The sequence below is a fragment of the Paroedura picta genome, chromosome 5, assembly GCF_049243985.1.
Source record: "Paroedura picta isolate Pp20150507F chromosome 5, Ppicta_v3.0, whole genome shotgun sequence".
In the NCBI taxonomy this organism is placed as follows: Eukaryota; Metazoa; Chordata; class Lepidosauria; order Squamata; family Gekkonidae; genus Paroedura; species Paroedura picta.
In genome coordinates, this window is record NC_135373.1 from 91,853,885 (window position 1) to 91,877,588 (window position 23,704).

Here is a 23,704-nt window from a genome sequence, read left to right on the forward strand (position 1 = left end):
GGAAAATGGATTCAGCTTTCTCAAATCTAAAAATCCAGGGAAATCTGGAACGATATGGTCTAGGGAGTACCACGTCTACAGAGTCTATCAGACTGTGGAATAGCATTAAACTTTCCTAGCAACACCACCAATGGCAAAATGTTCAAACATGCAAGTAGTAATGGCCCTCTGTACTTCAGAAAAGGTAATTCAAATGTGTAGTTTGTCATAGGCATGTACCAAAAAAAAAAAAAAAATCAGTATTTTGGATTTGGGCCAAATAAATTGAACCAGAAAAATATTGGTATATGCTAGTATTCCTGAATACCAATATTGGTATTGGTGTTTGGATTTGGCAATAGAGGGCACTTCTTCGGGGACAGCAGAACCAGTGCAATGTACTTGAGCCCACAGCAGAACCCTGACTCCACCTTGCCTTTATCTTACTCTCCTGACAATTTAAGGAAGTTAAATAACATCCAAATTCTGTAACCCTGATATAGTGGTACTTTGGTCATAATTGGAGTTTACTGTGTTATAATCACCAATCCTATTTCTAAAACCACAGAAAATTTGGGGTTTTGAAAATAAATAAATAAATAAGGCTTTTTGAAAGATATTCTGATCATTCAACACATGGTGGCAGTAGAATTCTGTAAATGGGGGACAGATGTGATCGAATGATCAAGAACAAACAAAGCACTTAATTTTGTCTATACACCCCTCCCTAGGAGCTGACTGATTTCTCCCAGCCTGCTCCCCACCCTGCTCCAAATAAGGACAAGAATTGTACACAAGCAAAAGTGCTAAAAGCTGATTAAGGAGAAATATCATGTTCATTCCAGTGCCGTTTTCTCTCCTATTTATGAATATGTAATTGTAATTCTCCTTATGTACAGTCGTCATCTGGGAGCATTTCATCTGTCAATATGCATGCAATACATCTGATATACTAATTAAAGCCAAGTAAACACAGTACATTCCTCCAAAAGTGGCCTCTTGTTTGTGGCCAATTTTTGAAAAGCACAGTTAAAGGCATGAGGTGATGTGCAGGGGGAAAGGAATGTTCCCTGGTAGATTTTGTGACCAGGATGAAACTTCCTGTTTTGTAGCCCTGTACTATAGTAAATGAAACCAGCAAAACAAACCAAGGAATATTTGTCAATAGAAGAATACACATCAAATGCACATCCAAGTGCAGATTTGGAATGCACAGGGCAGGTGGATAGGTCAGTACATTGCGCTTAGTGAGGACAGCATCCAGATACCTAGTCTGGAGTGACTAGAGGTGAATTAGGTCTTTAGATTTGCTTTGATTGTCTTCCTTGATAGCAATATATAACACCAAATCCAATTAGCTACATAGCTCATTCACACTAGAATGAGTCCAGCAGAAAAACCCCTTGAGGGAGTTAGCAAAGCAGGTTTCCAAAGGTCTTTTCCAATATCTGTTGTGTAAAAGGCCTGACATGTGGAGATGACAGAAACTATTAGAGCCATCCTAAGCAGAGCTATACCCTTCTATGTCCCTTAACTTCAATTAGATTTGAAAACTGTGCTCTATCACTGAACCATGGCCTATCTATTTCAGGAAATTAAAATCATGGTGCAGCAGTTACTGGGATACTAAAAAGGCTAGGCAGGGGTAATCAAACTGCGGCCCTCCAGATGTCCATGGATTACAATTCCCATGAGCCCCTGCCAGCATTCGCTGGACATCTGTAGGGCCGCAGCTTGACTACCCCTGCCCTAGAGTCTTCTAGGTAATGGGTGCCAGGTAGAAATGAACTATGAGAGCAATTATTGGACTAGCTCCATACCAATCATATTCTAAGGAGCTGTGCTTCATATTTTAACATTCTTTCTCCCCTAACAGTATGAAAATAAGTAAATACATTCTTCACAGTTTCCAAAATACTATCACTGTTCCCTCTTTTCTGTATTATCTAAGAAACATTCAACACTTGGAACCATTTCAAAAAAATTTTTTTTATTGTTGCACTAAGAACTGTTTGAGCATAGATACAGGAAGCAGAGATAGTTGTTATTTACTCTTAGATGGTCCTGTTATTACTACAAAAGCATGGCTGTGCATAGTATATATTTTTATAGATGTTTATAAGTAGCTTTCCCACATTTTATTTCTGATTCACAACAATTTTCAACATTTTACAAAGGAATATATTCATTTTAATATTAAGAGTTTAGAAAAACAACCTGATCCTATAAGACACAAAAAGAATAGAAAAGACTGGCACATATCAGGAATGGGGAATCTAGTTAAAGTCCAAGATAGTGTAAATCTGTTACTATTTACATAGGGTTCTTATACATTTACTACAATAATTGATGTGGATAAAATTGTAAAAGGGAACCATAAACACCCTTCTTTAATATTTCTATTTACTCACCTCTTTAACCATACTTGCTAATCTGCTCTGTTTTGTAGTTGCTACAGATCGATACCACATAGAAGCATATTGTTCTTGATTAGAAAATGGGCTGATGTTCACTATTGCACAGTATGTATTACGGTTGTTTGCTCTTTATTTTACATTAATGAAACCATACTCCATGTATGAACGTTTAAAATAGAACGCTTCAGAAAACAGCGACATGCTCACTTTCAGAAGAAGCAATATTGCATGACAGTTCTATCCAGGCTTAAAACAGGCTTCCAACAGGCAAACGTGGCAGGCACATATAGGCATAAGGGGTTTTGCTCAGATTAATGGGGTTGCCATCTAATCTGATGTCTTCAAGAGTTTTACGGATGTAAGAATAATCTTTCATTTTGCAGAAAGTATCTTCATGCATTTCTTGTATGTTGTTGTTCTAAAATAAATCAGGAACATCTGTGAATCCTCCATGATTAATGTCACCATTTCTTTTTTACTCGATAAAGCCCAGTATTCCATTTTTTTTCTTTTAGGAACTTTCCAAAACTTGTATAAGTCTTCACAATTACAATCATGGTGAGTCTGACAATAACTGAGCAACAGAGCACTTACCTTGTCACTGAGGCAGTCACTCTTGAGGCATTTGAGGTACCTACACAGTTCCTTGAATAGCCTCTGCACACATAAAGACTTCAAGACCACAAATGAAGGATTTTATCTGTGTCCAAACGTATGTAAAAGTTTTCCCTGACCTCGGCCTCATCCCAAATAGTGCAATAAAGGAGAAACCAAAACCTTGTTGGGCATGGTCATGTGGTAGTTGATACTAGTGCACACTACCAATGAGGGTACTGAATACTTTGCTGTAAGAGATGGATGGCTCTACATGAAAGCTGGTATGGTGTAGTGCTTAATATTCAGACTATGAGATCCAGACTACATTCCTCACTTTATAGATACTTGCTGAGGAACCTCAGGCCTATTACCCTCTCTCACACTAGGTTACTGTGAGAACAAAATGGAGGAAGGTAGAATGCTGCTGTAAACCAGTGTGGGTATCCCATGTGAGAGACAAACAGAGAATAATTATGTTTTAAACATGCAGATTTATGAATGAGAAGACATGTTCATTCAAGAATCTTTTCAGATTTAAACTGTATTATAAGTTCTCCCTCACTCAGGAGGATCAAGAAGGTTTCTGAATTACAGTTTAAGATGCATTTTAAGAGAAACAGATAACCTCAGTTTCAATATCCACAACCAAATTCAAGAGCATGCCTAGGTACAATGAGATCAATTTTCCTTAATTCTTCTTGCAGGTGGCCATGAAATAGAATCTCAGGTGTGTAAGTAATTAATTTGCAGTCCAAATTTTCCCTTCATTTTCTTGGATTTTCAAGGTCTCCTCACTCTACAACAACATCCTAGATTGCTGTGTTCATGTGTTGAACATTTCACAGTCTCAGTGTCTTTGAATAACACCCATGAGGTAAAGTTACCCTGTTACTTAGTACCCTGGCCTATTGCCAGTAACCTGGAACACTATATTTTAAAGGCAATTGTAACCTACCTGGAGATGAAGAGATTGGAGACTTTCAGGGAGTGGAAGTGGGATATGATCCAGATTGTTATCTGTGATGTACAGATGATGTAAGTCAATCATATCCTGGAGAAAATAAAAACAAAATTATTTCCAATAATACAATGGTTAATCCTATTCCAAGTAGTCAGAAGGACAAATGAGGACATTTTAAATATACTATTCCTTTTGAAGCTTTAGTGAGGTTCCTATAAATGTCACAGTTGTATGAAGACTTCGTCACAGTTGGTTTGATTTACTGGCTTTCTTATAATGTTTGAAGAAACATTTTTGCATTTCTTCGGGCCAGGCTTGATGAGATAGGTTACCTATCTCACACTTTCTAAGTGAAAGACTGCTGTAGAGAGCACAAACCAGATTAAAGCAGGAAGAGACACTCAGTTTAACCATTTATTTTATGCCATCATTCCTATCTAATCACACACACATAAACCCAAACTGCATTTGCCCTTCAGGGGAAAAAAAAAACATACATGAGAGTACATGTGAGGTGCCTGTGTGATCGACCCTATGAGGTAAAGAGGACCACTCTACCATAGATCTACTACTATTCCATATAGTTTGGTCTATCAGTTCAATCTTAGGAGTTGAGAGTGGACTTATCCTCACTCTTCCCATGCCCCTTCTGTTGTTTGAAAGGTAGAATTAAGAAGATGGAACCACATAGCTTCTGCCTTTTTCTTCGTAAACCACTTTGAGAGAAAAGCGGCATATAAGAACCAACTCTTCTTATTCTTCCATTCAAAGATTTACTTTTAATGTGAACTGATTCTAACAGTTGTGTTTTTAATGTTCATGGAATATTCTATATCTAAGTGGCTAAGAGGTATTGAACAAAAGATCAGATCTATGGGTATTTCCTAAGATTATTTATGGCAACTAAATCCTACGCATATGGAAGCCTAAAATGTAGATTATTGGACATGAAATTACAAAAAAAACACTGCCAGAGGATCAAATTCTCCTTTGAGTTTTGGACTTTTTCTAAGCTATGGGTCCCTTGCCTTATATTATTACCATTTAACAGTCCCCCCCCCGCAACTGTGGCAAACATTTATGTTAGCAAGATGTTATGCTCTCCCCTCTGCTATTTTCGTAGGGAGATTTCTGTCCTTATAATTCTGGCTGTGTTGGAACCATATTACATCTGTTTTTCTATTCTCCACTCTACACCATTATTCGTGGACAATTCATCAACCCAGTCCTTTCTAAACAACACAGATTTAATGATAAGACTAAGATCATTTTCTTACCAGGAAACAAAAGCTCTCTAGTAATTGAATTGGTTGCCAAGTTTATACCACTGGCTATGAGGTCTCATAATTGTAGAACTATCACTGCTTTGTGATGTATTCTTTCTTTCTAAATCTGAATCTGAACAGGCTTTAACATCATACTTTGGAAACTGAAGTTCATAGCTTCCTTTATTGAGAGAGTCCATCTCATACTTGGGTCCATTCCGCACGACTTTAATATAGCACTAGTCTTGCATTTTGTTTTTGCCACTAAAACTACGTTCTGCATGACGTCGTGAGCAATCTGCAACACGTCGTGAGCAATCGTTGTAGCGATTTCCGGGGAATCCAGAAAAGTGGATTCACCCTCAGAAAATTGCTACACTCCTGCCAACAACCTGCAACACTTGCGAAAAAGACCTCTGCGGTCTCAATGTAGCGGTTGCAACAAAGCCCCTCCCCCTGGCTCTCTCCTACAAACTTCCGGCGAAGTGATAGCCATTTTTTTTCCTTGGAGCAAGCAGGGAAAGCAACAAACCAGCAAGGCTTCATTCACCCAGTGAGGCTTCTCCGGCTACAGTCCTTCCACAGAAGTGCTTTAAAGCTCCTCTAAGTCCCCAAGCACAACACAGCTCCCTGTTCACCAGTCCCCTTTAATTTCGGCCAAAAATCGCACCTGTGCGGGGGAGGGGTCCACTCGGGGGAGCGTGGTAACGATGAGTCACCAGCTCACATGCCAGCTAGATGGGTCTCTACGTTAGGAAAAATCAAGGCATATTCATTGAAACATGTGTGTGTGTTTTTAAACTGTGCTTAAAGGGAAAGGGGCTTTTTGGGAGCATGACAACAACCGCCCATTGGCTGTTCGTTTGATTGACGGACAGGGGTGGGAACAAGCTCAGAAAAAATCGCTTCCTTTCTAGCAATTCCTGCGAGACCGGAAACCTGTGGGGAACGAATGAAACACTACTAGATTCCACTACAAATGAAGGTATACGGAACGCCGAGATTCCACTATTTAAAATAGTGTTATTGCTTTGTGAAACCAATTGGCAACATTGGTCCTTGTGCGGAATGGGTCTTGGTCTTCCTCTTTTCTTACTGCCTTTTCCTTCACATATATGTGCTCTTTAGTATGGAGCACAGTCCACCAGTAAATTTCTCTGTTTAGCCATCATGAAACTAAAGAAAGGCTACTCAGGAGAACCAGGTATCTCTGTCTGGATCTCACTCTGCCATCTTCAATGGCACACAAAGACCACTGGTGGAAAAAGCTGCTTCCCCTTGCCTCACAAGAGGACCACCTGGAGTTCTGTTATGCTTTTTTGGTATAAATGTTTCAGGAAATGAACAATTAAATTCCAAACTCACTTTGAAAGCTTCCTGTTTTATCCCTTTGCGACCAAGCCTGTTGTTACTAATATCGATGAATGTCAATGTTGGGGGTAATTCTGGAAGCTGCCTTATCTGATTATCCCGGAGTATCAGCTCCTGAAGTTGTGGCAGACTCCTGAAGGCATCTTCATCAATTTGAGATATTAAATTAGAAGTCAAGTCAATCCTTTTTAAGCTGCCTAGCAGGGGAAAATGAATAACACAATATTAAACTAAAGAGCACTCTTGATTGTATTTCTGTCTATGTAAAAGAGCAAAATTAATAAAAGTCACTATTTTTTTTATAGATATAAATAATTCTAAAGTAAAGGTAAAGCTAAAAGGTAAAGGTATCCCCTGTGCAAGCACCGAGTCATGTCTGACCCTTGGGGTGATGCCCTCTAGCGTTTTCATGGCAGACTCAATACGGGGTGGTTTGCCAGTGCCTTCCCCAGTCATTACCATTTACCCCCCAGCAAGCTGGGTACTCATTTTACCGACCTCGGAAGGATAGAAGGCTGAGTCAACCTTGAGCCGGCTGCTGGGATTGAACTCCCAGCCTCATGGGCAAAGCTTTCAGACGGCTGCCTTACCACTCTGCGCCACAAGAGGCTCTTAATTCTAAAGCATTAATCATTATTTAACAGGTTATTAATTTTCAGGTCTATTACCATCAGATTGTTCAAGATGAATAAATATTCCCATAGCATGTACTAAATGAAAATGATAAACAGGTTTTTGACAGCAGAATTATCCATACTTAGGCTAGCAAAGTCATCCCTGTTGACCTTTCTGATTCTGTTGTAGCGGGAGTAGAAATGGGTGGTATGCTTGGGCAAAGGTGGGAGATCCTCAAGTTCACGGTCATCACAGTACACAGAGGTACCCAGGCAAGTGCACAGCAGACAAGTTGGAAGGCCTAGAATATGGAATGAAAGGTACACAAATGGAATGAAAGGTACTTTGATACACAAAAGCATACTCAAACACACACCTGTGAATTGTACTAAACCAAATAATGACCCTGTTTCAAAGAGTGTAGAATGAGATCTAAATATACGGGGAGGGGGTTATCATAGGGTCAGCTCTGAAAATGCACAAATACACACCCACTGTAGTTCTAGCACTTTACAATCAGCTTTGTGAACCACCAGGATATCCAATTTAGGATTTTTAAAAGCATTTATTTATTGCAATATATTGATGTCAAAGCCTTGTCAGTTCATGTTTTCTGAGAAATTTTTAAATAATAATAGACTTTGCTGCAGGATTCCCTAGGCCCACAGAACTATACGGCCAAAGGGCCCCATATTCCACATGAGGCATGCAACTGGCAGTACTGAATACTTAAGCCTATACAAATATCTGAATCTTATCCATCCTGGTATTTTCATAGGTATTTCCATCCTGCTGAACATTAGAACAGTTTACTTGCTGTTTACTCACTGACTAGTTCATTCTGGCTGCTGGCTTTGGCATCAGGCTGGCAAGAGAGTCAAGAGACTTCAAAAATCAATGTTATCCACTCATTTAATTAATTAATTTATTATATTTATATACCGCCCTCCCCTTGGGCTCAGGGCAGTTTGCAGAGAACATGGAAATCATAACACAGGTACAACATGGTTCAGTAATAGGATCAGATCATGGCAATAGTAAAAACAGTAATATCTGGTGATAATGATATCTTTACTAATTGAAACCTTAACATATTAACTGAAACTCCATAGGTTGGTCAATACAGGTTGCCCTTTGGTATGGGAGGAATGGTTCTGGGGGCCCAGTAGCTGTTGTGGATTAAGTTGACCTCAACCAAATGCCTGGCAGAAGAACCTCACTTTGTAGGCCGCAAAGAACTGTGCTAGCTCCAACAGGGCCTGGACTTTTTCTGGAAGTTCATTTTACTATATGGTGGGCAGGACAGAGAAAAAAAACATGCTTCCTTGGAGCCAGGGATCACTAGCCAGTAGGAGGTGGCAGAGCATAGAGCTCATTGTGGGGTATAGACAGAGAGGTGGTCCTTCATCTACACTGGGCCTATACCATCTATGACCTTAAAGGTGATTACCAGGACTTTAAAACTAATCCAGGATTCAGCTGGTAACCAGTGGAGCTATTGGAGCATGGGCTGGGTGTGGTAACTCCATGGTGTTCCTGCAAGGACTCTGGCCACTGCATTCTGGACCAGTTGTATTTTCTGGATCAGAGATAAGGATAGGTCTGCATAGAATGAGTTGCAAAAATCCAATCTAGAGGTGACCATCACATGGATCACTGTAGTTAAGTGTTCTGGGGCCAAGTCAGGCACTAGTAGTTTGGCTTAGCATGGTAGAATGCCAGCTGCGCTACTCCCATGATATATGACTCCATAGAGAGAATGGCATCCTGGATCATGCCCAGGTTCCTGGCAAAGTGAGCCATTGGCAATTGCACCCCTCTAATTGGGCAATTGCACTTCCGTGCTTAGACCCTTTCTGCCCAGCCACAGGACTTCCATATTTGAAGGGTAAAGCTTCAGATGACTCTGACTGAGCCAACTCGTCACTGCTTCCAGACATCTTGCTACAGATTCTGGGGGTGAATCAGGTCAGCCATCCATCAGGAGGAAGAGCTGGGTGTCACCAGCATATTGATGGCACCCTAGCCCAAACGTCTATACCAGCTGGGGAAGAGGGCACATAAGGATGTTAAATAAGATCAGAGAGAGGACCGCTCCCTGTGGAACTCCCTGTGCGAGTTGGCAGCAGCTTGATTGTCTCTGATTGCTACCCTCAGAGAAGTCCACCATGCCTAGTTATAGAGGGAATTTTGAGGTACAGCCTCCAAAATTTCAGGGTCACTCTAGGAGGCTCTTCCCTGACTCCCCTCCAAATTTCAAAATGATTGGTCCAAGGGGTCCATGTCTAGGTGTTCCCCAAAAGGGTGCGCCCATCTGCTCCATCATATCCTATGGGGCAGACTCTCCATTATAGTCTATGGCGCCATTGACTTTCAATGAAGCCAAGGCCCTTTGTGTACAAGCCTACTTGTGATCCCATAAGGGGTGGCGTTCAAAAGCACTATGCATCTATGATTACATACAGAGACATTGCAATTGAGAAGTACGATTTTTGAAAAAAAATTAGTGGGCATCGCAGGATCTTTAAATTGCTTCAGAATATGAAGGAAGGGGATTGGTTGCCTGAATTGATTGACAGGCAGAAGCGCAACACTTATAAGGCAAGTTGCTCTCTTCTGCCTCTTCCAGCAGCAGGTGAGGAGCGTAAGATGCACAAAAAGAAGTCAGACGAAGGTGAAACAGCAAAAAGGTGAGGACAGCAATGTGTGTGTGTGATATAATGTCATGCTTTGCCATTCTGCAGGCATGACACTATTTTTACTAATATGCAGAAATACCCACAGTTATTGAGCAAAATAAGAAATAAAAATATCCCCTTAAGTATAAATTTATCCAAAAACATGAAAATAAATCTATTCTAAGAATTACTTCATTTTACCCCATGGCCATCAGTGGTATAATCTCAGCTGGATAGCCTCCCTTCTTTCCTTTTTTCCAAAAGAAAGAGATCTCTTCCTCATTGAAAAAAATATGATGAGGATTTTCCAGGAGATTGCAGTTTTAAATGCTTTTGTTGGCCATTGTAAACATGGCAGTCTGCTATCACTCATAGGCATTTATATCTTTTCTCTCACCCAAGCCATACATTTTATCAATAATGGAATATCTGTTCCTAGATTCTTGGGGCCATGCTCATGGTGACCTCTTTATACTATATGGTATTTAAGGATTTGAATGCCTTAAAAATACCTAAATAATGTTGCTTATATTTAGTTATGCAGTCAATATTCTTTTTGATGATTTCTGAGGAAATTGAATTTTTTTCATACTGACCTCAATATCCTTAGAATTGTTTTAAATTATCTTTTCTGACTCAGAACAATGGCATCTAGAAATATTTCTGTTATCTGTTAACCTCTAAAGCTGGATGAAAGCAGTAGACTATTACACAAACAGCCCAACTGCCACTATAGCACTGTGTGGTTATAATTAGAAGAGATATTTTAATTTTGGAGGAAGGCATAGTAAATGATTAATAGAAATATCATCTACTGTGAATTTGAGAATGGTTTTGAAAAGACAGGGGAGACTGAGAAATATCAACATTTCATAGAAAAAGTAGAAATGCATTTTAAAATATTTCATTGCTTTTGGATAAAAGCTGATACTGCAATTGCATCTTTGGGACTGGCAGTAAAGCAGTTTAATAGCCTTACTACTAAACGGCCCATGATAGTGGGGGGTGGGCAAGAAGACCAGCCATTTCTAGACCTGTCTAGGGGTGCCAGACTCCAGAAGGACCTGGGGATCCTTGAATTACAGCTCGCCCACCTATTACAAAGATCAGTTTCCCTGAAGGAAATGGTGGCCTTGGAGAGTGAACTCTATGGCATGGAACACTTCTGAGGTCTGTGGTTGCCAGGTCCCTCCAAACAGCTAGCAGGGCATACACTTATTGGGAGCATGGAGTAAGGCCTGGCAACATTTCAGCAACATGTGAGAGGGCAACTCTTTTTAAAAGTAAAACTCTATGGTAGAACTAGCTATTTTTGTGGGTTTAAGTTGCAGGCATTTCAGGAACTCTACAATTATTTATTTGTTTGTTTGTTTGTTTTATTTATCATACTTCTATACCGCCCTCCCCGGAGGCTCAGGGCGGTTTACATTATAACAGAGAACAATACATAAAACAGTCTGTAGAACATGTATAACTGATAACTAATAATTGTAACCAAATAACAACACAGTATAACAGTAAACAATATAGTAATACAAACAGGTCCAGGGCTTATTGATGGGATTCTGAGTGGGGGGAGCAGGGGCCCTTGGTCACTGATTGATCACGTCTGGTCTCGGCCAAATGCCTGGTGGAGGAGCTCCTTTTTGCAGGCCCTGCGGAACTGTTTAAGCTCTGTCAGGGCCCTGATCTCCTCTGGGAGCTCATTCCACCAGGTGGGGGCCAGAACAGAGAATGCTCTGGCCCTGGTCGAGACCAGGCGGACTTCTTTAGGGCCAGGGATCCTTAGCTGATTGGAGGCAGTAGAGCGCAGAGCTCTTTTGGGGGCATAGGCGGGGAGGCGGTCCCTCAGGTACACTGGGCCCTGACCGCATATGGCCTTGAAGGTAATTACCAGAACCTTTAGTCTGATATGGAATTCAACTGGTAACCATTGCAGCTGATGGAGAATAGGCCGGATATGAGACCTCCATGGTGTTGCTGTGAGGATCCTGGCTGCTGCATTTTGAACTAGTTGTAGTTTCCGGGTCAGGGCTAAGGGCAGGCCTGCGTAGAGAAAGTTACAAAAGTCCAGTCTAGAGGTGACCGTCGCATGGATCACTGTGGCTAGGTGTTCCGGGGCCAGGTAGGGCGCTAGTAGTTTGGCTTAGCGGAGATGGTAGAATGCCAGCTGCGCTACCTTTGTGATCTGGGCCTCCATTGTGAGGGAGGCGTCCAGAATCACGCCTAGGTTCCTGGCGGAGTGAGCCGTAGAGAGCTGCACGCCATCCAGGGTAGGCAGGTGCGCTTCCTCGCATGGGCCCTTCCTACCTAGCCACAGGACCTCTGTCTTTGAAGGATTGAGCTTCAGGCGACTCTGCTTGAGCCATCTCGTCACTGCTTCCAGGCAGCTGGCTAATGCTTCTGGAGGAGAGTCAGAGCGGCCATCCATCAGGAGGAAGAGCTGGGTGTCATCTGAATATTGATGGCAACCCAGCCCAAACTTCCGTACCAGTTGTGCGAGAGAGTGCATGAAGATGTTGAATAGGATAGGAGAGAGGACCGCTCCTTGTGGGACTCCACAAGTAAGTTGCTGGCGGTCTGATGTTTTCTCTCCTATTGCAACCCTCTGTCCACGATCCTGGAGGAAGGAGATCAGCCATTGAAGGGCTGTCCCTCGTATTCCAGCATCGATGAGGCGGCGAGCTATAAGCTCATGATCGACTGTGTCGAACGCTGCTGAGAGGTCTAATAATATCAGCAGTGCGGACCCACCTCGATCCAACTGGCGACGGAGGTCGTCCGTCAGGAAGCCTGACTGGGATGGGTCTAGGACCGAAGCTTCTTCCAGGTATTCCGTCAGTTGGTTTGCGACTGCCCTTTCTATCATCTTGCCCAGAAACGCTAAGTGCGAAACGGGCCTGTAGTTGTTAGGCTCTTATGGGTTTAGAGATGTTTTTTTCAACAGTGGACGTACCACAGCCTCTTTCAAACCCTCCGGGAATTCTCCTGTTGTGAGAGATAGGTTGATTATCTCCCGGAGGGGGCCCTTTATCTTTATGCCAGCTGTTTTTAGGAGCCAGGATGGGCAAGGATCTAGTGGGCATGTAGTTGGTCTTGTTGTCGCTAGAATCCTGTCCACTTCGGTCAGCGTGAGTTGTCTGAAGTTACTCATAGTTTTCTCCAAAGACGGCCAAGGGGCCTCTAGTTCACTTTTTGTATCTAAGGTTGGAGGGAGGTCGTGGCGGAGTGTCGAGATTATGTGGCACTTCAGTATATTATGATGGTGCTCAATTCCTCATTGGGAAGCATTTGTATGAGATAAAAACATAAATTGAAAATGCAGAAGATACCTTGAGGCCCCCTGAAATATAATAATGGCTAGAAGTAACCCCACACCCAATCTTTCAGACTAAGCAAAACATAATTATGCCCCAATTTTATTTTTAAGAACCTTCATGAGTATGTGGACCAAGAACTCCTGGTTCATGAGGTGAAGAACCATCAATAAGTTTGGGTGTAGATGCTTCTTCTTCAGGTTCTTCTGGCAGTGGTGGAGGTACATAAATTTCTCGTGTTATGGATGGTGACACTGTTCCAATCTCTACCTAGAATGAAAGGTACATATACACACATAAAAGGAATATTATGACATTAAGATGTCTGCATTGATAATGATTTGCCATTAATTGACATTAGAAGCTGGATCTGGGTCTCTGACTTGCAGTTGGGGTAATGCTGTGTCTCGAAAACACAGGAATGTGAATTATATACTCAGATTCATCCATGCATTTTAAAAAATGAACCTTAATTGTTTCTTTAAACTACAAGATGGATCTTTGCAGTTTTTTTTTCTTTCTTAAAACAGAGTGTTCAGTGGGGGACCTCAAAATAGATATTTTACTGCAAAGGAATTTCAGAAACAGATTGGAATGGGAGATTGCTGATGTTGGGTTCCCCAAACCCTGACTGTAAGGGAACCCAGGAGCTCCACAGTCCCACCTGGGAGAACTCACCCACCAGCCATCACGGAGAAGCTAAAAGACACCAAAGATTCATGGAGGCAGGGGCAGATGCCAAAGTGCCTGAAACCTATGGCCACTGACCTATGAGGTGCAATGTGGCCTTTTACAGTGACAGCACCAACCCTTCCACATCAAGAGCTTGAAGAAATGGACCAAGTAACATGAGGATGAGAGCCACCTACCATAGGATCCAAGCAAACTGCCAGAGTGGATGTACTGCCTTACTGAGGAGGAAGGCCTAATATTGGATCCAGCTTTACCCCCAGCCCACAGGGCTGGAGCTCAAGCAGTGGTGGCATGGTTCCAAGCCATGTTTGACCAGCAACCGGTCTGAATAACTCTCACAATCCTTAAAACCTGGACTGCCCCCAGGATCATAGTATGAGTCCCATGCTTTCCTGTTCCCCACAAGTAGAGGAAATACTAAGGTTCAGTGTTATTGAGCCCTCATGAAGTACATGGAAGAGCCTTAGCATTTTGGTGCCAAAACCCAAGGGGAATATATGTTTCTGCATGGACTTCCAGGAGGTAAATTGTGTAGCCCATTTGGATACCTACCCTATGCCAGTGGTCCCCAACCTGCGGGCCGCAGCCCGGTGCCGGGCCGTGAAGGCCATGGTGCCGGGCCGCAGCTCCCTCTCCCCGCCCCCCCCCCCCAACAGTAAAAAACTTCCCCGGCCGCAAGCTTGCAGCCCGGGAAGCTTCTTACTGCGGCAGGGCGGGGAGAGGGAATCGGGGCCGGGCCGCGCCCGTCTGGGCGCGGCCGGTGTGTGGGCGCGGCTCACGGGGCGTGGCCCGATGCAGGGGCGCGGCCTGATGTGTGGGGACCACTGCCCTATGCCATGAGCCAACCTACTGATTAACCAATTGAGAGCATCCCAGTACTTGTCAGTCTTGGGGTTTATCATCAGGGGTTTATCATCAGCTGGGGTTTATCATCAGGAAAAACAAGACCCACCCTGGAAAAAGTGGCCGGCATCAAACATTCCCCAAGGCATCACACAAAATGACAGTTGAAGCAGTTCCTCAGCATGGTCAACTACTACAGGCATTTAATGCCACACTTAGCCTCTCAGGCCAGCACTTTGGTGGATTGCTTGAAAAATGGACAGACAACACAGATCCCATCGACATTCAGCCAGCAGCAAGGCTTTGAGATGATCCTTACTTGTTTATCAGGGGAACTGGTCCTCCACAACTCCAACTTTCACAAACTCTTTGAGCTACAGACCTCAGGGCCAACCTGTTGCAACTACCCACATGCAGTTGCCTCCAATGACAGGGCACAGGGCACCCAGCTGACAGGTAGGGGCAATAAAGCCTCAATTGGGGTGGAGCCAGAGGGGAGGATAGAATTAAAGAAGGCTCCTGAAATGAGGTCAGGGAGGTAGTAGGCAGCGTGATAATGATGGTAACTACCTTGCTGAGGGAGGTGGGGCAGGCAGCTGGGAGTAGCCAAGCCCTAAGATCTCCTGTAGTCTCCTGATGGGGGAAAGAACTGTGGAAGGTGGCACAACCCTGGGAATGGCCAAAGAGCTCAACATCTGAATTACAAATTATTACTACACTCAGGACAATGGAAACCCACTGGCTTAAGAGAGATATCCGGTTCTTAACTCACTGTTTTCACTTATACTCAGAATTAAATTTTGTTGAACTGAAAGGTAGCAGTGGACTTAGTTCTCGCATCTGTTGCTAACTCTTTTATTATCTGTACAATCATCTGCTGCTGTTCACAGAGTTTAGCAATAGTATTATTCCAACCTGTGTCTAAAGACGTGTGAATCTACATATGTTAAGTTTCTCAATTCTCACCTTTACTGAGAATGAAACTTTGCTGTTCTTGGAGGTGCCACTAGACTCAAACTTACTTCTCACATCCGTTTGTTAACTCTGTATGCTAATTGGCTGCCATTCACAGGTTTTATCAACTGCTTTAATCCAGCTATACTTATCAACCAGTTACTCATGCATCTTGACTCTAACTTGCCATTTCTGTCAACTGACATCCTCCCCTATGTAAGGCTTGAGGAACACTGTTTCAATGTATCTGAAGAAGTGTGTATGCACACAAACGCTTATACCCAGTTTATACTTAGTTGGTCTTAAAAGTGCCACTGGCCTCAAAATCAGCATAGATTGTAGATTGTAGATTACATTAATATGATTTAAATATATATCTCTCATTTTTATGTTCTGGGGAGCTAAGGGAAAAATAAATAAATGTCTTCATCTCTATTGACCCAAACAACTATCCCCTGAGATCAGGTAGAATGAGAGACAATGACAGAAGTTAGCTTTATGGCTATCTGGGGATTTTATTTTAGGTCTCCATGATCTTCGTCTAACATTCTAAACATAACATCATACTGACATTCTCTGTGTTACTATTATTGTTGTTATAGCACCTCGAGAACATGATTATCCCAAGATCTATTGAGCATGTCTATGGTTTCGGGGACACAAAAATTAACTCTTTAGAACTCTGGTTTATACATATCCATTGCAGGCAGCCCCAAGATGGAGGATCACAATCCTATATCACCACTAGATGGTGTATATGCTCCAGAACACAATGCTATAGTTCATTGTCCATTCTGCAACCATGCCACATGTCTAAAGCAGAAACATGTCTCAGTTGCTTGATTTAGCAAGCACAAATTTTTCATACAATGCAAAGCTTTGTTTCTCACTCATACTATATCAACCAACTTAGAGAAATCTGGCAATCAATTCTATAAAAAGGAAGGCTGCTGTAAAATGGAGTTTGTTCAGAATATGAGATTGAATACAGCTATAAAGTTAGTGAGACAATAGCTACTTTTAATAAATGTTGTGAATGTCAAACTTTTTCAGAAATCTGAATAACTGAATACAGTTGAAATGATGTCAATATTCAGTCTTAGTACCAACAACAAATGGGAATATTGCTTAAAAAGCATAGAAGACTAAGGTTTGGGTCATGGGCCAGTCATCTCTACCCATCTTGATCTATCTCATTCTATAGCTCTAAAGCTCACACATCAATAGAAAAAGGGAGATACCAATGTAATAGCAATAATATAACACTTATGATAGACCAATCCAGAACAGGAGCATCCCTACACCCTCTCTTATAAGACTGGACCTAATTCTAAGAAAGCCCATACAGATAATCCTAAGAGAGAGCACTACAAAGAGAAAGAAGAGCATCCCTGGCATGTGGGGGTACACTGGGAAATTCAATTGCAGAGAAGAGGGGGAAGGCTGGATTGAATGGCCCTTTGTGGTCTCTTCCAGTTCTGTATGATTCTGATTCTGAAGTCTGAAAGTAGGCAATGTTGAATTTAATTAATCATATATATGCCACTTTTCTCTACCAGAAGAAGATTAAAAATGGCTTACATTCTCCTTCCTTTTCTTCTCCCCATAACAGAAACCCTGTGAGATAGGTGAGCCCGAGAGAGCCCTGATCAGTCAGAACAGCTTTATCAGTGCTGTGGAAAGTCCAAGGTCACCCAGCTGGTTGCATGTGGGGGAGCGTGGAATCAAACTCCACTCGCCAGATTAGAAGTCTGCACTCTTAACCACTACACCAAGCTGGCATAGAGATTATTCAGGCCGTTGCTGCATTCTTCTCAACTTTCTTCACCTCTGGAAGTCCTAATGTATGTGAAAGATCCTTTCTCTTCCCATGTCAACAACCTTCCTGCAGGTTGTTGCAGGAAATATGCAGGAAGAATCTAAGGAGAAAATTTAAGGGGAAATTGGAAAGTCCTCAGCTAAAGAAAACATATGCAAGAATGCTGGGGGGTGGGGAAGCAGTAATTGAAAATGAAGGATTTCAATACGTTTAATGATCTTTCCAGGAGGGATGAGGATAGGAGGTGTTTAAATATTTGGCTTCAAATTTATTGTTGTTTGCTGCTACTTTATAGACAGGATATCTCTTCCTTTACGAGCTGCAGGAATTGGTCCTCTGAATCTCTGTTTCATTTTTCATTAAAAAGAAACAAATATTGCAACAATAGATTTTACAGCATTTTTAATTACTAGCTCTACTCTTTGCTTCTAGGACCCTCTAGGATGTCTTCATCCACTGCATTTTCTGGCCTCTCGGAAAAACATGAACATGACCTCTTTATGAGCTGAATTCCATATAAAAAGCTTCAGAAATCTGAATTGTTCTTTTATGCTGCTATAAGCTTCAGCTGGTGTGATAGGTATCTTACAGTTTTCAGTGCCACCCAATTATTCAGAAGTTCACCTCTAACACTCATGAGAAATTACTGTTTAGATTCACTTGGTTCACCTCGAAGCACTTTTATTTTAAATGTCTTGATGTTTTAATGTCTTGATGTTTTAATGTTGAAACATTTAATGTTTTGATGTTCTCTGGCTTGGGAATTCCATTTGAGTGGAAAGGCAGCATAGATATTTTTAAATAAACAAATCACTAATTGTGCTAAGCTAGTTGACACATGTGATGGATGACAAGTCACAGGCTTCAGTCCCTGTTGAAACTTGGGGAGGGGAAAACTTCTTAATAATTTCCAGTCTAGCACCACCAATTTGAATTTCTAAAGTCCAGACCTTCCAAGCATTAAAGCTATTCGGTTTTGCTTTCATAACCATAAAGCTACTGAAGAAACAATTCATGGAATATCTATATCTGAGTTCCTGTCCCCCCAGGGTGGCAAGGGAAAGGATGGAGGATATTATATGCATTACAACAACACATTGCTCCCATCTGTCATTTTAAAAAGGGAGACAGTTTATGAAAAATGGACTTGGGGACAAATCAAAAGAAGACCTGAAGAACACAGGAAATCAAGGCAGATGTTTTCTGCATGGAGGAAGCCTAGAGGGAGGGATGTGTTCCAGACATATTGGCCCAGCATTAGCATCAGGCAAAAGTGTTAGCATATTCATATGGCAATCTATTCACTAGAATGGTAGGCATTCTAAACAAGCTATTTTTTAGAATCAGTTCAGTAGCACTGAAAAATTTTACTTTTCCAACCAGAGCTTTTGAGCAGCAACACTTTTATTTTAGATTCAAATGGGTAGCCGTGTTGGTCTGAAGAAGCACAATAAAATCCAGTAGCACCTTTAAGACCAACAAAGATTTATTCAGGGCGTGAGCTTTCAGATGTAAGCACTCTTCGTCAGACTATGATCTTCTTACATGACAGGGAATATATAGCAAAAATCAATTCTGTTACATCACTAGACTGTGTCACAACCAAATACATTGGCTGTCTACAATCTACTGATGTAACAGAATTGATTTCTGCTATATATTTCCTGTCATGTAAGAAGATCATAGTCTGACGAAGAGTGCTTGCACTTCTATTGTACTATGTCAAATATCATACAGGCATCAAAAAGAGGAAGGTAATTTTTAAATTTTATTTTTATTTTTATTATCATTGGACATATTGGAGGAGGAGTTAATATGTTCCTTCTGCCCAGCTTCAACCAAATGCCTGGAGAAAGAGCTCCATCTTGCAGGCCCTGTGGAACCATGTTAGTTCTGTTAGGGCTCTCAGCTCCTACTGTAGCTCATTCCACCAGGTGAGGGCCAGAGCCAAATAAGCCCTGGCCCTGGTTGAAGCCAGGTTAACATATCCCTTGAGGGTTTTTCTTTATTCATGTTTTTGATTTATCCATGTTAAATGTTTACATTTATTTCTAAGCCTTAATTTCTCTTAGGCAGGGTTCCTTTGTGTTCTTACTGCAACATCCAAAAGAAACCAGCAAATAGAAAGGTTCATGGTTGCAATCTGAAGAGTGCACTCTCCTCACAAGTAATTTACCACTTCCACCATAAGGAAATCCTTATGTTGTCTATTCTATGGGTAAGAGACTTAATTGCTCCTTGAGAACACAGTGCTACCTCTAAACAATCCTTCCAAAATTAAATCTGCAAAAGCCTTTGCAAAATATGGGTTCCACAGGGAGGGTAAAACAGAGCTCTTCTGCTGGGCATGTGGTTGAGGCCACTTAGAAAAACATCTATATCAAAATTTTGGCCTCTCTCCCTTCCTTCCTTTTCTTTTTGACCCCTCCCTCCTTACAGTTAACATTCTGCTAGATGGAATGTATTCAACATTAATCTCTGTTGGTACTAATTTCTGGTTTAATGGTGATTTTATAGATATTGGGTTGTTTTATGTAGAATTTAATTGTCTATTGTTTGTTTACTGTTTTATCCAAACTGTTTTCCATCTCCCTGAGACAACAATATCTGAGAGGGGCAATATAAAAATTGCTAGATGGATAGGTAGGTAGATAGATAGATGATAAGAAAAGAAAAAAGAAAAGAAAAGAAAAGAAAAGAAAAGAAAAGAAAGATCTTGTATCCCACCCTTCCTGGTACCTCAGGGTGGGTAATAACAAACAATCACTAGAAGGAGGAGGAGGAGGAGGAGGAGGAAGAAGAAGAAGAAGAAGAAATAGAGTTGGTTCTTTTATGCTGTTTTTCTCTACTAGAAGCAGTCTCGAAGCAGCTTACAATTGCCTTCCCTTTCCTCTCCCCACAACAGTAATCTTGTGAGGCAGGAGCGGCTGAGAGATCCCCAATATTACTGCTGAGTCAGAACAACTTTATCAGTGCTGTGGCAAGCCCAAGGTCACCCAGCTGTTGAGTGTGGAGGAGTGTGGAATCAGACCTGGCTCACCAGATTAGAAATCTGTACTACTAACCACTACACCATTTCATTAAAACCTAAAAATAGGGTGACAGACAATGCTTTTATTCTTATCCATTGCATCGTAAATGCCACAAGCAAAACTGATGAGAGAACATTATTTCAGCTTAGTATTGTGGAACATCAATCCAATAACAATTGGTTAAAATACAGTTAAATATGCTACTATACAGAAATGTATTGAGGACATGTGGCCTATTGATTTTAAAAAAATCTGCTTCTCATTAGAATTTCCCTAAGCCACGCATTATTCCTCCTTTTATATATTTGGTCCATCAAACACGACCTTAACAAGACAAAGATGTTTCTAGTTTAGTTAATGAACACAATGGCTCTTTATCTTCCACATATTTGTTTGCTTTTGGCAGCACTCGAATGATCAGATATTTGATACTGATGGAAAAAATAACACATCTGACTTAATGGTCCCCCCCTCTTCTTTGTGCATTTGTTTGTTAATCTAAGAATTTCTTCAAATAATGTTTTATACACAAAGGAAATAACAGAGTGAATGAAATAAAGGATTTTAAAATTGGGTGTTCTGATCCATTAAATTGTCATGAATTTCACAAAGGTGAATCATGAGTAAATGTGAAGAAAAAATGAATTAGGGACAATCTATGTCTCTTGGATGAATTTTGGCCTATGATGAGAAAAGCTGTTTACTGTTTAAGGAAAACAAACTCAGAGTCCAATAGCACCTTTAAGACCAACAAAGATTTATTCAAGGCGTGGGCTTTCAAGTGCGAGCACTCTTCCTCAGAGTATGAACTACCATCATAACAGTGGGAATATAAAGCTAAAGTTATTTCTGTTAAATTAGTAAACTATCACAACATCCAAATTCAGCCATATGATGCCATATGATAATTCTTTGCCAAAACAGCCAATCAATCCCCTTGAATTCAGTTGTAGTTCACAAAAACATTGGAGAAATAAAATTGTCTACGTTAGTGATTAACGGCTGTTACTATTGGTGCTATTGGACTCTGATTTTGTTGTGCTACGTCAGACCAACATGGCTACTCACTTGAATCTACTGTTTAAGGGGTTTTTTTGGGCGTTCTGTATTGTGTTTTTATCGTTTTTTATTGTGAACCGCCATGAGATGGCTTGTCATGAGTGGTGGTATATAAATCTAAATAAATAAATAAGTTGGAATTAATTAAATTATGACAGATGCCTTGAAGCAAACTTGATTGGCTAATAATATTGGTTCTAGATCAAATCTATATTTGGTAGGTTCCAGATAAAATGAGCTAAACTGTCCCTAGTACCTGAAATGACTGAACTGAGGCTATTGTACTTCAGTTCCTCTTGTCCACTCAACTTCCGTCTACTGTTGTTGTTATTGTTGTTGTTGTTGCTTGCCTGCCATTCAGTCATGTCCAACTCTTGGCAGTCCCATGGTCTGTCTACTACTAACCCCCTGTTTTTCAACTGCTGATTTTCAAGACCCCCTTCTCAACATTCTGTCCAGTCTTACAGAGATATAAGAGTTATTGGAAAATAAGAGTCATTGGAAAAGGCAATAAGTTGAAAGTGGCAGAAAAAGAGGAAGACTCAGCATGAAACAGATGGACTCATTCACGGAATCCAGTCCCTCACTTTGCAAGACCAGTTAACAATAGACATTTGGGAGGTAATCTATTATTATTATTATTATTATTATTATTATTATTATTATTATTATTATTATTATTATTATTATTATTATTATTTCAATTTATTTCCTGCCACTCCCAAATGGCTCGTGGCAGGTTACAGTGTCTTAAAACCCCATTAAAACTCCCATTAAAAGACTTAAAAACCATCACAGCATGGCGGCGCAATAATAAAATCCCCTTCCTACCCCCCTTCCTAAAAAGGGGGGGGGGATGGAGGAGAAGGAGGTCAATGGTGTTCAAGCAGAAGATTTCAATGGCCTTCAAAGGGAGTAATATTGCTGAGTGTTGCACTGAATGTTAGAGCATAAATTATGGTATCTTATTTATTTATTTATTTATTTATTTATTTATTTATTTATTTATTTATATACCACCACTCTCAAAAGTCTCGTGGCGGTTTACAGAGATTCATAAAAACAACAAAATCCCATAAAACACATTAAAATATAATTAAAACACAATATCACAATGTCGGATAATAACTCACCCCCCTCCCCCTGTCCAGCAAAGGTCTATTACTCTCAATCTGGGAGTGAGGGACTTAGTTGGTTTCGGCTAGAGATCCACAGCTGACAGTGCCGGGAGTCGCCCAGGCCTCAACCATATGCCTGACGGAAGAGCTCCATCTTGCAGGCCCTGTGGAAAGCTGACAAATCCCGCACGGCCCGCAGCTCTTCCAGGAGCTCGTTCTACCAGGTTGGGGCCAGGGCTGAAAATGCCCTGATCGAGGCCAAGCGTATGTCCTGGGGGGCCGGGACCTAGCCACTTAGAGCGAACCCAGAAGGGAATGGATCATTGCATACTTCCATAGGTAACATGTCATGTTCTTGAGCACTTCTACAACAATTTCCAAGTAACATTGCAATAATGTGCCTTTAAAAAAAGTGAGCCAATTAGGAACAACCTTTTTTCCTTTTCTGTTTTTTTTAGCATTCTCATATGCTGCTTGTAACTCATATGCTGCTCATATGCACAACCCAATGTAGTTTGTGCCAAAGCTCCTCCATGTTCTCATAGGTCTTGAGCAGTGTTTATGAATAATTTTAAGGTAAGTATCACAACTTCTCTTTTCAGATATGCTCATGCCACATAATCTGTCCTTCCATCATGCTAATGAAGCATGCAAAAGAGGGACTGACATGGGGTTCAGTCACGAGATTCTAATCTGAGATTTAAAAATATGTCACATGAGAGAATCACCTAAATCAGTTTAGACATTTTTATGGAAGACATGGATGGATGGGCTTTTCTTGAATTGCAGAAATATGCCTCCAGAGACTTAATACTTGGGAGGCATTGTGCAAACTCAAGAAAACCACAAAAATGCTTTCTGCATGATTTCTAGATTGTCAGATCATGTGTACCCATGGAAAGTAAAACCTCCCCCCTTTCCTTTCCTCCCTAACTAGAAGGGCCATTAGAATATGAACTGATGGGGGGGGGGTAGTCTGATTTGAT

General features: G+C 41.2%; 1 protein-coding gene across 2 annotated transcripts in view; it reads right to left on the reverse strand.

Moving 5' to 3' along the window:
* Window positions 1-1,952: 1,952 nt before the first annotated feature.
* The window catches only part of EPYC (epiphycan), a 52,227-nt gene continuing 30,475 nt past the window's right edge, over window positions 1,953-23,704 (reverse strand). For both annotated transcript variants that reach the window (XM_077339027.1, XM_077339026.1), the window contains exons 3-7: window positions 13,317-13,470; window positions 7,348-7,506; window positions 6,585-6,787; window positions 3,949-4,044; window positions 1,953-2,814 (exon numbers count right to left, since the gene is read on the reverse strand). In XM_077339027.1, the coding sequence (XP_077195142.1) occupies window positions 2,644-2,814; window positions 3,949-4,044; window positions 6,585-6,787; window positions 7,348-7,506; window positions 13,317-13,470 (783 nt within the window). In that variant the 3' untranslated portion in view covers window positions 1,953-2,643. The remainder of the gene's footprint in view (window positions 2,815-3,948; window positions 4,045-6,584; window positions 6,788-7,347; window positions 7,507-13,316; window positions 13,471-23,704) is intronic.